Source organism: Colias philodice, chromosome 26, assembly GCF_061535455.1.
Source record: "Colias philodice isolate Cphi_HAF_F1 chromosome 26, ilColPhil1 Martin Lab GWU primary, whole genome shotgun sequence".
In the NCBI taxonomy this organism is placed as follows: Eukaryota; Metazoa; Arthropoda; class Insecta; order Lepidoptera; family Pieridae; genus Colias; species Colias philodice.
The window spans coordinates 2,585,277-2,599,548 of record NC_143111.1 but is presented as its reverse complement, the minus strand read 5'-3'; the positions used below and the strand labels follow the sequence as shown (position 1 = coordinate 2,599,548).

At 33.1% G+C, this 14,272-nt stretch overlaps 2 protein-coding genes, 1 long non-coding RNA gene and 1 other non-coding gene across 9 annotated transcripts in view; 2 read left to right on the top strand and 2 right to left on the bottom strand.

Annotated features, from left to right (window-relative positions):
* The window catches only part of brat (tripartite motif-containing protein brain tumor), a 432,659-nt gene that overhangs the window by 125,594 nt on the left and 292,793 nt on the right, over window positions 1-14,272 (top strand). The window lies entirely within an intron of this gene.
* The window catches only part of LOC149476791 (uncharacterized), a 465,754-nt gene that overhangs the window by 325,301 nt on the left and 126,181 nt on the right, over window positions 1-14,272 (bottom strand). The window lies entirely within an intron of this gene.
* Window positions 5,722-5,812, top strand: LOC149476796 (small nucleolar RNA U3). The gene has a single exon (XR_016317790.1). It is a non-coding gene; the product is annotated as a small nucleolar RNA U3 (small nucleolar RNA).
* LOC149476795 (uncharacterized) lies at window positions 9,743-13,468 on the bottom strand. Its single transcript, XM_089711151.1, has 2 exons — window positions 13,280-13,468; window positions 9,743-12,526 (listed from the first exon to the last, which is right to left on the bottom strand). Exons 1-2 carry the CDS (start codon window positions 13,365-13,367, stop codon window positions 9,924-9,926), a joined length of 2,691 nt encoding a protein of 896 aa, XP_089567277.1. The 5' UTR covers window positions 13,368-13,468; the 3' UTR covers window positions 9,743-9,923.

Sequence of the window (14,272 nt, the reverse complement as noted above, 5' to 3'; positions counted from 1 at the left end):
TTGAAATAATGAACACATTAATAATACCTATATAGATAACAACTTCTTCTATGATGATAATGTTCAAATGTTCGTTTGCATTGAAGTGTATTTATCAGTATAATACCATGTAGGTTGTACCACGTGACGTCGAATGGTGCAATTCTATTGGTCGATATTTGGGTCGGAAAAATAATCACTGAAAACCCTAGTCAAGAATTCACAGTCTTTGAAAAATATTTTTGGATTCGTTTAAAACGGGTCGGATTAGAGGGTTTAAGATAAATTTTCAGGAAATTAATCGTCCGTTTGAGGTTTTCCCGCGTAAATATAATGGTAGAAAATAAACATTACGGAATTAAAGGAAAATTCTGGAATTTCTGCGCTAAATAAAAATTGTTTATTGTTCTTATTTCTATTTGAGTGACTATCACAAGTCGGTTTATGCCTACGCTTTCGAAGGATTTATTAATTTTCTTAGAATCAACGTTACAAACCTTTTATAGAGACTATAAAAATATCTGAAGTGTTAGAAAATTCTCTTTAAATTTACACTTGTGGGATTCGCTATGTGAAATAGTTATGTTGTAACGTTCTATATTTAAAACTAGTTGTCCCCGCGGCTTTGCCCGTAGTGCTCATCTTCCTCGATAAAATGGGCAATCTAATACCAAATATTTTTTATTCAAATCGGACCAGGTTCCTGAGATTAGCGCGTTCAAACAAACAAACTCTTCAGCTTTATAATATTAGTATAGATGACTAGCCACTTATCCCAGCTTCGCCTGACCTGGCCAGGAATAAAAAAGTAACCTGTGCTACTAGGTTAAGGTGTAGCCTTCAAATGGTAAAATTATAATTTATAAAATTGATCTAGTAATTAGAATTGAAATCTTAATAGACAAACAAACATAAAATCTCATAATTTTAGTACCTGCATACATAGAGAAAACATAAAAAGAACTGCTTTATAAAGGCAAAATATGGTCGAATGAGAATTCAAAAAGATAAGAGAATAATTAATAATATTCTGTTAGAAGCGAGGCTATTAATCTAGTTCACTATTAATCTAAACCTTAATTACTGAAAAATCATTATGTAACATGAATCATGCTGTGAATTTAATATTTTACAGCATAAATATGTTCATAAAAAGATTTCTAGTTCAAAATTATGTCAACACCAACTTTAAAAGTCGGTAGCGGCAAAAAGGCCAAAAATTTAAGCCTTTCAATAGAAAGGGACGACGTGCTCTATCTCTCTCACTTTGAATTCCATTTTTACGTAATGAGAAGCGGTGAAATATTTGTTAGTCAAATAAATTCAAATTAACGAACACACATTTCTCTTTAAAATATGTTTCTATGGGGAAAAGCAATTGCATATTTTTATGGTATGGAAATTATATCAGCAGTGGTTATCAGGCAAACGAATAACTTCCATATTTTAAATAGGATTAGGTACTCTTATATATTTAATTTTCAATAAACTAGTTTGTTAGGTGTCCGTATTATCACTACATAGTATAAAACAAAGTCGCTTTCTCTGTCCCTATGTCCCTTTGTACGCTTAAATCTTTGAAACTACGCAACGGATTTTGATGCGGTTTTTTTAATAGATAGAGTGATTCAAGAGGAAGGTTTATATGTATAATAACATCCATTAAATAGTGGAGAAGTACTGTTATTTTTGAGGTTTCTAATGTGATGTCGTAAATAATTACATTTTTTCCGCTTACATTGCAAACGCACGCTGAACATTACGAGTTTTATCAAAATAATGTACTAAGTATTGTACAGATTGAAAAGGTCTACAGAAAAGTCCGCGATGGTATATGCCTATCTCTTATGGATAACCCACAATAACTTTTTTTGTCATTTACTTTTTACGACAAATAATGGTTAATTTTCGAAGCGATTTTAACCAATACAGCATTAATCCTTAACGAATTAAATACCTTGAATACATTGTTCATTTAATATAGATCTATATGGCCCTTTACACCGTACGATTTAAGTGAATATTTTCGAAGATAATACAGATTTAAAAATTGCGGGACGTAGCGTTTGCGGCGGTACCGGCCGGCCGCCATTGCACCCGTGCGAAGCCGGGGCGGGTCGCTAGTGTAAATATAAAAGACACCTATAACCTACTTTAAAACAGAAGAAGGTTATATTTTTCACTGCATATTTTTACATTCACCCGCGTGGCTCCGCTCCTGTTGGTCTTAGCATGATGATATATAGATATAACCAGCCTTCCTCGATGAATGGACTATCTAACAGCGAAAGAAATATTCAAATCGGACCAGTAGTTCCTGAGGTTAGCGTATTCAAACAAACAACCTCTTCAGCTTTATAATATTAGTGTAGATATAATCATATTTACATGCCATTTATATTTTCTGGCATTTGAGAATGAAATAAAGTTTCTTCTTTACCTTTTCTCAAAACTTAACCATAGTTAAACTACTAAATAAGCGATCTATTTCACACACAACATATTGTACATAATAATATTACGCTTTTAACACATTTAGCAGGATGCAGAGTAATTCTGTGGACCGTGCAATCGGATTACCACAATCATATACAATTATATGTATATGACGATATTATATAACTTAGTTACCCTTCGCTCAGCTATGTGGCCGGCAGACATGTATGGAAGGAATTTATCTTATATATTGCTCGTATTAATATAGTTTAATGCATTTAATGTGAATTTGAATGTGAACTTAGTGTAGGCGTTTGTGTGAACTAGACGATTGCTTCGGCTGTGGCTTTGTATTATTATTAGTATTAGATTTAAAGCAATAAACTATTTTCAGTAAGATACACTGAAAAAATCGTAAAAATACATTACAGTTTAAGGGTGCTTTTCTACCAATAATGTGCGAGGATGTGTGGCGAGGAATGTGTCTGTAAAGAACCAATCACATAGCTTCATTTAGTTTAATTTTGAAGCGATATTATTGTTTACTAGATTTCCGCCCGCGGCTTCGCCCACGTTTGCAAAGGAAAACCCGCATAGTTCCCGTTCCCGTGGGATTTCCGGGATAAAAACTATCCTATGTGTTAATCCAAGTTACCCTCTATATGTGTGCTAAATTTCATTGTAATCGGTTCAGTAGTTTTACGTGAAAGAGTAACAAACATCCATACATCCATACATCCTTACAAACTTTCGCCTTTATAATATATATTAGATGTTAGAAATATATATATGAGATTTGCAAAAACATTCCTCGCTACACACCCTCGCATATTATTTTTTTAATATTTTAATATTTCAGGGCAATTTTCACACAAGGCACGATCTGATCCCATATTAAGCTTTCGCTTGTGTTATGGAAACCAGATGGCTGATAAACATACATATATAATTTTTAATAAATACTTATATAGATAATTATTGGTGTTAAAACACCCTAAGTATAGGGAAAAGATAAAAAATATACCTACGGTTAACTTTCACATTAAGATTTTACAAGCTTAAAACCGCTTTGCTCTCATAGTAAGCGGATTAAAAGTAGCCTACGAGCTATTCAAAACTATCTAACCAAACATACATTGATCCATCCATTCTCACAAACTTTCTCGTTTATAATACTAGTAGAAAACATATTTATAAGCGCAAAAGTAGTTCATATTATAGTAAGTATATATTTTATTCCAAAAATATTGTGAAAAGAAAATCTGAAAATTAATTTCAAAATAGTCTCTACCGTAAAACAAAACGTGTGTATAATTGCATCAGTATCGAAGATGTTATTTAAAACAATACCATTTCTATAACCAGTTAAAAAATTAATTCCAAATTAAGTGACAAAAATCGTTTAAAAATAAAATAGCCAGAATTTCTGGTCTAACCAAAACAAACATAAGTTTCAAACAAATAATTTTTATATCATACCTCACAACTCACACCTCCAAGAAGTCGACATTTTATTATTTCCCTACAAAATCACATTAGGAAAGTGAACGATTACATTCAAGGGGGAAATGAGATTAGAGTGGCGAAATTTCTCATCAGAAACAATATCTGAAGGCAAGGTGGATTAAATGGCATTCTTTGGGAACAATTCGCGCGCATAACACAATTGATCTGACGCGACACCTCCCGTGGGGCCAGGGAACGCGCGAGTTCAATGTTGTGGCTAGGAAACGAGCGATTTTGTATTATAAAATGGCTAGATAGATGTGGCGAGATTTATAGAGTTGGCAAGCATTAGCTTGGATTGTTAATGTGAATATTGGTTGTAACGAATGCAATGCTTTATTAAAAGCTAGAGACTGTGTTATACCTATACTAAAAATAAAACGGATTTATAAGTGTGAGGTTGAGACAACAACTTGGTAGGCAGAGAGAACGGTTCAACTTCTTAGTTTGTTAAGCTTATCATAAAAGCTTAAGATATAATCTATAAAGCTGGGAAACGACATCAAGCGAAAATTACTATTTTTTCTACTGTACTTACTTTCATGTATAATACATAACATGCACTCACAAAAAACGTGTATGTACATCGAATATCCACTTGACATATTTCAAGATGTTTATTTTGAGTCTACATATTATGACGTTACATTTAATATGCAGCAATTTTAACATTTCAGCACCCTGAAATGTTATATGCTACATCCGTTCGTTTCCTGGCCCCATATAAAAGGTCTGACCAATAAAGCTTTCAAGCAGGCATCGGAACAAAAAGGGTCGCGTGTCTTAGAGGAAAAATCCTCTGACGGATTCGAGATTAAATTACTTGTCATTCCTTACCCACCGCAAACGTCTGATTACGAATTCTTTACAGTTTTAAGGGTACTTTGCGGTTTTGTATGGGAAATAGTGCAATGTTTGAGTTAATATTTATTTTCTGGTTAATAGTCAATGCAGAATACTAAAGTTTAAGTTTGATAAAACACATATCAAGTAATAAAATTCAAGGTAGATAATTTTTGAAATTTTATACAAATGTAAAATGGCAATTAAAAAATTAATACTTTAATATGCTGTTCTTTTTACCAATTACAAAAAGAAAGGATTATGTTCACTATTTTCAATTTTATGTTCATTATAAAAATAGCTTAGATCATGAGTAATCGTAATTTCTAAAGCTAACAATAACTTTAAACACATAGCCCAAATTTCCACATGAAATCCAACTTAGAACTGGCATAACAATATATCGTCGACTTTATCAAGCAAAGCCATATTTAATCTAGTCGTAAATATTCACACGATCTATCCCAAACTCGAGAACTCCAAAGAAAGCGTCGTATTACTAAATAAACGAATAAGATATCTATCAAACACTATGTAAAACTTATGCATATATAACGTTTGTTATCCAAGACCCTTCTCACAAGGGTACAGATGGAATAGGAAATGTTATTTTAGGGTGATTCCTAAGCGTCCTTACTGGAACCTTCGAGAAACATCTAGAGAGTCGTGTCATTTACATTTATAAGAATATTTACTGACCAGCCCCCGTACCATGATGTCTGTCTAACAGTGCATTTATGTCAAACGAGTGAATGCTCATTCTACCCACTCACCACTCAATTTTTTTAGTGTAAACAGGCGAAGAGCATTCTTTCGTTGTTCTCAGTGCGTTCGAAAAGATCATTTGCAATGTTGTTATACTGAACAACACTGAATACGAGTTATCGTTTACACTAAAAGATCCCAAAAAGAATGCTCTTACTCTAGCTCTATGTTCGTTTGATGTAAATGCACCGTAAGACCTTACTTCATAGGAACATTTCTATAGTAAGTTCTTCATGAGAAAGTACCATGATGTCTGAAAGCAGTATTATTTCCAGTGTGGAAAGATGACAGCGCTATATAAGTCGTCTAGCGCCATCACTTTCCCATAGTGGAAATGAAGCAGTATTATTATTATAATATATAAGACACTAGCTAACCGCCCGCGGCTTCGCCCGCTTTGTCTAAAACCTAATAAATTATATACTAAAACCTTCCTCTTGATTACTCTATCTATTAAAAAACCGCATCAAAATCCGTTGCGTAGTTTTAAAGATTTAAGCATACAAAGGGACATAGGGACAGAGAAAGCGACTTTGTTTTATACTATGTGATGTAGTGATGGTAACCTCCCGACTGTAACCGATGAATATTGTGTTCCTTCATGATTCGATGAAAAGATAGTCACGGTTTTGGTTACATTTGTTTTTCCTTGTGATTAGGTTTACACGAGTTTTAAAATAAATATCGTGGTGATAATAAAATGTAGTGTATCATTTACATTTACTTTTAAATAATTGAACAAAATAGCTGTAGTTTCATGAAAAAAGCGTATTAAACACGAAATACGATTTATAAAAATATTTAACCCGACACTTTTGGTACTTAACTGTATATCCTCAATGGCATTTATTAACACTATTTTACCGCGTTGGTATCGGACAGTGGACACTTATCGAACGCCGTCACGTCACGTCAATTCGACGGACAATGGACACCGATTGCATTATGGACGCGATCTGAAAATTTTAATTACTTTTCATTGTGGAGAGGATTTATTAAATATACCTACCAGAATGTGAATGAATATTTATAGTGTACTAGCGGTCCGCCCCGGCTGCGCCCGTGGTACATATTTACGTTTTCTCTACATAAAAACCATCCTCGTACTTCAAGGAATATAATAAAAAAAGAATTATCGAAATCGGTTCAGCCGTTCTCGAGTTATGCGCTTACCAACACATTTTGCGATTCATTTTTATATATAAGATTGTGGTATTGGATTTTCCATATTTGTGAAATAGTTCTGAAATGGTAAATAGCACAGATAAATGTATTATTATTATTCAAAAAATCTTCTAAAAGAGGTCTAGTTAAAAGTCAAAATCAAACAGTTATTTATAATAAGACTTCTTCTAGATATCAGTTTTCATAACATGTTTTACTATTTCTTGTTCTTTCTTCCTGTCATGTTTAATGAAATGTTTGAGTTTGAGTTGGAGTTTTAGCTATATGAAAATACCAATAAAGAATAAACAAAAGCCCCATCATTTAAACGATTGATCCGAAGTCTACCAGACTTTATCTTTGTTAATAGTTTCCTGGGCCATTAAAAGTTGAGACGGTATTCGTTATTGGAGCTTCGGATCTTTTATCTTTTATCTTTAACTTTCTTTGTCTTTTGGATTAGTGTTGTCTTTGTGAAGCGATACGTTCACTTTACTTTGCACTTTAGTTGATCTGGTTAATCGAAATTCGTGTTTTGATTTTGTTTTAATTGATTTAGATTCTCGTGTGTTTCCTTTTGGTAAACAAGAATTCCAAATTTATAGCACATTATTGTACAAACTAAATTATGATCAAAATAACAATATTACAAAAAAGGCATCGTTTATACAAGAGGCGGCCTTATTGCTAAGTAGCAATCTCTACCAGGCAACCTGATGGGAAAGGAAATGTATGAAGTTCACGGGATAGTGCAATTTTTTTTATTGTTATCAAGAAAACAAAAAACCGACAGTTAATAATTTAAGTGTCCTATGACATTACTACAATTCTAGCAACGATACCTCATAAGTCAAAATCCGTCCAGCAGTTTGGGTTGTAGGGTGTGCCAAAGAAATAGATATACATACACTCGAAAAACATAACCCTCCTTCTTTCGTGAGCCGCGTGTTAATATTTTCGCCTTTAATATTGTTTGATGAATTTTGTTATAGTGTCTTTGTGTTTGTATGTATGTACCTGTGTATTTCCAAATAAAAACATCAACAGTAAAGCTCTGCTTAGTTACGAACTAGTTTTTGTTGTATGAAATGTTAGAATTAAAAACTGCGATAGTTGTTCCTATAGTTACAGTTTTGCTTAGTTTGGGATTAATTTCAGTTGAATGAAAAACTGCTACGGATGACGGAAAAAATGAATGTGCATCCCTTATTCAAAGGTTGGGTTTATAGGTAATACTAACGCAATGGTAATAGTCACGTAGTGTTTGCAAACCTCACTAACCGGTGGTTTGAATCAATGCAGGCGTTCTTTTAGTTTTTACACAAAACCTTTACGTTATGGGTTAGTCTTTGTATTGTTACTTATGAAAAAGCATTTTAGAACATTAGATTATTAATATAGTGTTCTGAATAGAACACTACATACAACACGCACTTTTTTATTATATATTTATACATAATATGGAATGATAACCTGATTAAAGTGCCATAGAGCTATGATAGAGCCGTTCGAAATAGATTGATCGGTCGTTTTAAATTTATGGAGAAGGCTTATGTTCAGTGATGAATGTCTTAAAAGGTTGGAATGATTATTTACTTATTTTTATAAGATACTAGCGTCCACGTTTTCAACACCTCACAAACTTTCACATTTAAAATATTAGTAGGACTGGATAGGACATTGAAATAATAGATATCATTAATGTTTCCATACATTTTCATCAGGTTACAAGATAAGTTTTAATCTCTGTGAGATATCACTCCCAAACATTTCATCCGATTAAGGTTTCTTGAATCATTTCTTGCCTACCCTGATTTAAGCTCTCTCACCTAAGAACCCATTTTCAATTATAAACTATTGCATAATGTAAAACGAAGCAATAACCCCGGATCGTCTCTTAATTGAAACATTAACTGGGTAAGCCCTCCGTGACCCGATGTCAATTTAGGCTGGATTATGATGGGACTAGATTTCCGCCCGCGGCTTCGCCCGCGTTTGCAAAGGAAAACCCGCATAGTTCCCGTTCCCGTGGGATTTCCGGGATAAAACCTATCCTATGTGTTAATCCAAGTTACCCTCTATATGTGTGCTAAATTTCATTGTAATCGGTTCAGTAGTTTTTACGTGAAAGAGTAACAAACATCCATACATCCATACATCCATACATCCATACATCCATACATCCATACAAATTTTCGCCTTTATAATAGTATTAAGATATGATACCGATATACACATTACACAAGGTTAATAGAATTGATTATTTCTCTATGATGTTAATGTTTAAGCTTATTAGGGATTAGGTAGTGTTCTACCGTGATACTTTATTAGGAAAATCCATACTAATATTATAAATGCGAAAGTAACTCTGTCTGTCTGTCTGTCTGTTACTCAATCACGCCTTAACTTACTGAACCAATTTGCATGAAATTTGGTATGGAGATATTTTGATACCCGAGAAAGGACATAGGCTACCTTTTATTGCGAAATATGTACCACGGGCGAAGCCGGGGCGGGTCGCTAGTAAGGAAATATATCGCCGTCCCCGGAGAATAAAATGATAACTACAAAAATGTAACTTTTCAGGAAAAATAAAAAACATGTTTTCGTCGATTGCTCTTTAAATACTGAACGTAGACAAATGATTGTATGCTTTTAAAAAAGTTTATTTTTCGTTTGTTCTAAATGTTTTAGTGAAATACGAATAAGTATCAAAATAGAGATATTATTTAGAAAATAAGAAGTTAGTCAAAATTAATCATAGTCTAAGTTGTATAATGTCGTTTATCATTTTATTCTCCGTAAAGCCTGACCAGAATCAAGTATTGCACTCTTCGCTTATCATTTTATTCTACGGGTTTTTAAGAAGAAAGTGATACTGATAATACTTTAATATCGTCTTTCTCTCGTAAATATTATAAAAAATGTATATGATAAGGACTTTGAATTTGTTTTCTTAATAAAACTATGATATGATAATCAACGTTAGTTTTATTCAAACTAATAGTAATAAACAACAGTATTTTTCTTAATTTACTCTTATTAGTCTTTTATCAATTAAAATCAGCCTTATGATCACATATTATGTGAATTATGAATACAATACTAATTAAATTATTCAGAAATATAATCTTTTACACATTTTTTTATCAATAAAACAGCCTCATAATTACAATTATCACATAAAATCAGTTTCTAATGTATAATGATAAAAAAATTAAGGTTTGTGATTAATCATCATTATCTTCCTCATTGCCGTCATTGTCACCAGACCAGGTACTGCCATAAGTCAAGGACTCGTAGAAACCACAATAGTAACTTGGAATATCTCCTGCCTTACAGAGGCTTATAAGATCATCGTATAAAGCCTTGCTTATTGGAACAGGTTCAGTGTACAACGTTTGGAGTTCAGGAACACAGCTAGGACTTGGGCCTGGTATCTGTCTGGTACCCCGCTTGCTTCTTATTCTTCGGACAGGCTCTGTATTTAATTGGGAATAGTCGGAATCAAAGTTGTATTTATATTTTAAAATTGATGGATTTGAATGTGAGGCATTCACTTCCATGATTTGAGTCCATGATATTTTTTGACCCTCCTCATTTTTTAACCAGTTTTTATTCTCTATTAACTCCTTTATATTGTAAAACTCTATTTGCGTCATCTCTTTAACTTGATATTTTTTTCCATGTACCTTCGCGTTCATAATGATTGTGTACATCTGATCAGGCGTGTATACAACTCTGTGTTTTAATTCACGTTCAATGTTGGAATGCATAGAATCTCCCTCACTCTGCCCATGTCCGGTTTCAAAGAATCTATGTGTAATGTTCAACTGAAGCTTTTGTGCAGCAAAAATATATAGAGCGAATATAAATCTGTTTTTGTTCTGCCCGCAACAACCGTCGGAGTAAAACGATATGTTCTGGATGCCTCTTTGTTTTTCATTAAGCAGAAATTGCCATAAGCAACTACCAATTTCATTGGCCCCCCTTTTAGCAATCTGACCATGCCAAACATAACAATAACCTTGACTCTGAGTAGCATCATACACAGTGAAATTATATATGGGATACTTTCTTTTGTAGTGAAACGATCCAACTTCAGATTGTGGGATGCTCAAAACCTTTTCCAAATCGAAGATTGCCACGGTTGTTTCTGAAGGATCAACTGATTCTTTTTCATCTTTTTTAATTTGCCGTACTCTTTCTTTGTTTTTTGTATGTGTATCATATTTTTCTTGCAATGTTTCTTGAGTTTTTGAATCAGCCTGTCGATAACGAGTACATTGAGAGCACTGATCTTTTTTCGGTTTAAAAAATGAAAAATTAAACTTGGTGTTAAATATTATCTCATATTGACGTTTAGTTGCCAAAGGACAGTCAAATCTTTGCTGTCCAAACCAAGCTGTGTAGAGGCGATACATCTTGGCTATGTTAAGTAGTTCTGAGAGGTATTTTCTTGAAGAATCTTTTCTAACATAATGAGACTCAACAGTAGGGAACAATTCAATGTGCTTTATGATGCTTTCTTCTGTCAAAATGGGCATTTTACGTGGCCTATTTTCATGTCGCCCTCGTTTGTCCATAAAGTTTTCTTCAGGTTTGGATTTTTCTAGTGCTGTATATACAGTTTGATGTGAAATGCTTAGAGTATTAATGAAAAAGGTTTTGCACACTTGAATTTTGTTTGAATCTATTGTAAAGAAGTATTTGATCGAATGAGTTCGGGTGCGTTTTCGCTCTACTGTGATTCGCTTAACATCTTCGACTAATGTATGATTTACGATATATTGCCATTGTCTCTCGTGGTCTCCAATTTTATAATATTGCTGCATTATGTACTCTCTTTGCTCATGAGTTACCTTTTCACCACATTTCTTTGTGCACTTACAGCTAGCTTTTAAAACTTTTTTGTCGTACATTTTCTTCGATCTACAGCCTTTATAGGCTTCACCGGAATTTTTTAATTTCTTATTCTTTACATCTTGATGTTCATTTAAATTTCGTTTACGTTTTCTTGTATTTTTTTTCTGTGGTGTCGATTCTTGAACTGTACTAAATGAATGCATTATGGCTTGGTCTTCTCCATCATAGTCACCATTATGATCAAGGCTCTGATGGTCCACTACGTTACTGTTTTGTTCTGTTTGTGTCAGATTTTGAGGACTAGGGATTATGTTTTCATTGTTAATAATCGTTTTGTCCAATAATGTACAATCAGAAATATTTGCGGGTTGTAATGTTTCATCCAAATCAAAAAGAGATGGTACTGATGATTCTCCTTCTTTTTCACCCCCGTGATTATCAATAATAGTACTAGTATATGAGGTTGACGGCTGATTATCGTTTAAAAATAATTTATTGAGGCATCTTTTTGATGACAGCTTTGCTTTGTATCTAGACGGTCCATTATTTTCATGTGTTGAAGTTGGTGTCAAATCCAAAATACAGTTTGTGTCTGCTTTAGGATTGTCTTGCAACTTATTAGCTTCAAATATGACTGAAGGGGATGCTATGAAGTCTATTGTGTTCAAAACTAAAGATACGTTGGAAATAGTTGATGGTGTTTTTATTATCTTCTGACTGGCCGTTTCTATGTAATCTGAGTTTCCTCCAATACTTGATGAACTTCCGCTTTTCTGTAAAATTTTCATTCTTTCTGGGCTCGGCAAATACTCAGATGCATCCGGTGAGAAATCTTCATTTATTTCATTTTCGTTTTCCTCACAGTAAAATGCTTTCTTCGTCTTTCGTAAAATATATTCATGAGCTTTAGCAATAACTGCTTCAGATGTCGTAGTAACCACGTCGTTATTTCCTCCCTGATGTTGTTCTAAAAAAAAATAGAATAGATAAGTGATATATGAATAACAGTATCCAGATGACACTGAATAATTGCACTCATATTTGCGAAACTAAAATTAATTTAATGACACCCTAATCATTTAAGCATGAAAATCGGTTCAGGCTTCATTAAAACGGGATGAATATGCAGGATAATCATAAGCAAAATTAAAATAAAATCAGCCAAGTACAAGTAAGACGTGCACATGAAGGGCTCAGTACCACCGTACTATAAATTCTCGAATTAATTATTATTATTGTAGTACATATTGCGCTTACGTATTTAGGCAGTAAAAAAAAGTTGAACGTGTGGCGGGACACGCGTTTGGCACGAAATCAAAACCAAGGACTGCCGAAAAGTAATCTTACATCGTTTAGTTAAAAATCGCAATTTTAAACATAAACAAGGTAACAGCAGCAAAACAATCCATAAAAATAGTGTCAATAAGGTTGAAAATCGCTTGCACCTATTTTTACATCTAAAAAACGTTTACATAGTGAAATCTCTTTTCGTTACAAAAATCTCACAGGGGCCGTATTTTTAGGTAATTATACCATCATGATTTCGTTGCGAAAAAGGGATGTTGTTATCGGTCATGTATAGCTGCGTCACTCTCTTGCACCGACATCATGGTGGCATTATAATTATCATCATAATACGGCACCAGGTATAGGGTATGAAACTAAAACTTAATGAATATTTTAATATAAATTGTGACTAGGTTCTACCAGTTCTACTTACCATTATTAAAATGATTTGGCTCTTCTTCAATCCTTTCTACATTATTCATAATGGCGTTTAAACGCGCGTACCTAGTTTGTTTACTCATTACCGTAAATAACTATTATTATTAAGCTATTACACTTCACTAAAAAAAATAAAAACAAAGAACTTAGCACTAGAATGTTTACGCAATGACGCATAGAAGCACACTGATTAATCGACATTAGGTATAATATCTGCCATTGCCGTGAAATCTAATTGAGCGAAGAGGATGACAATATGTCTTACTGTTCAAAACCATAACAGTCATTTTACTAACACATCTTATACGAAGCGACTGGATAGTTTTGAACGAGAATAAAATGATAACTGCGTTTATCATTTTCTAGTCGAAAATTATTTCACGGGAACATAATTGTATGACTATTTGTCATAATAACAAGTGGGAATACATTTTGATAACATTATATTAACATTTTATTCTCGTAATTTAAGACCTGTTTTAAATATTTGAATACTATTGTAATAATTTGTAACTTCGTCAATAACTGTATAAAAATTACGAAAAAAATTGAGCAGATGTATTAACACCCACAGATCCCAAAAATTACATAACACTAAGACTAAGATAATGGCAGTTATCATTTTATTCTCCGGGGACAGCGATATGTATGTTAGATTGCATTTTTAAAGTAGCATTTATGAGAGTAGAACTATATTTTCGTATCTTGGTTGTAATTTCGTTAAGTTTCAAAGAAAATCTCGTTCGAGTTAGACTTATAAAATTGTTCAATGCATGCCAAGTCAGAGCGGTCAACTAGTATGTACTATATATTATTTAAATCTATAAATTTCGCACGTCCAATTGTACACTATCATGCTACGAAATTCTAGAAAGAAACAAATACAATTTGCAAAACAAAAATAACACACATTCTCGACCCTAACATATTTTAGCATTTATAAAAGCTAGAGCGGTTCAATTTTCTTTCTAACCTTTAAGACTATCAA

Excerpts from the sequence above, each read along its gene's own strand:
- LOC149476795 (XM_089711151.1), bottom strand. The coding sequence starts at position 13,367 with ATGAGTAAACAAACTAGGTACGCGCGTTTAAACGCCATTATGAATAAT. Across the intron at positions 12,527-13,279 it reads GCCAAATCATTTTAATAATG|AACAACATCAGGGAGGAAAT; the intron begins GTAAGTAGAACT and ends ATTTTTTTTTAG.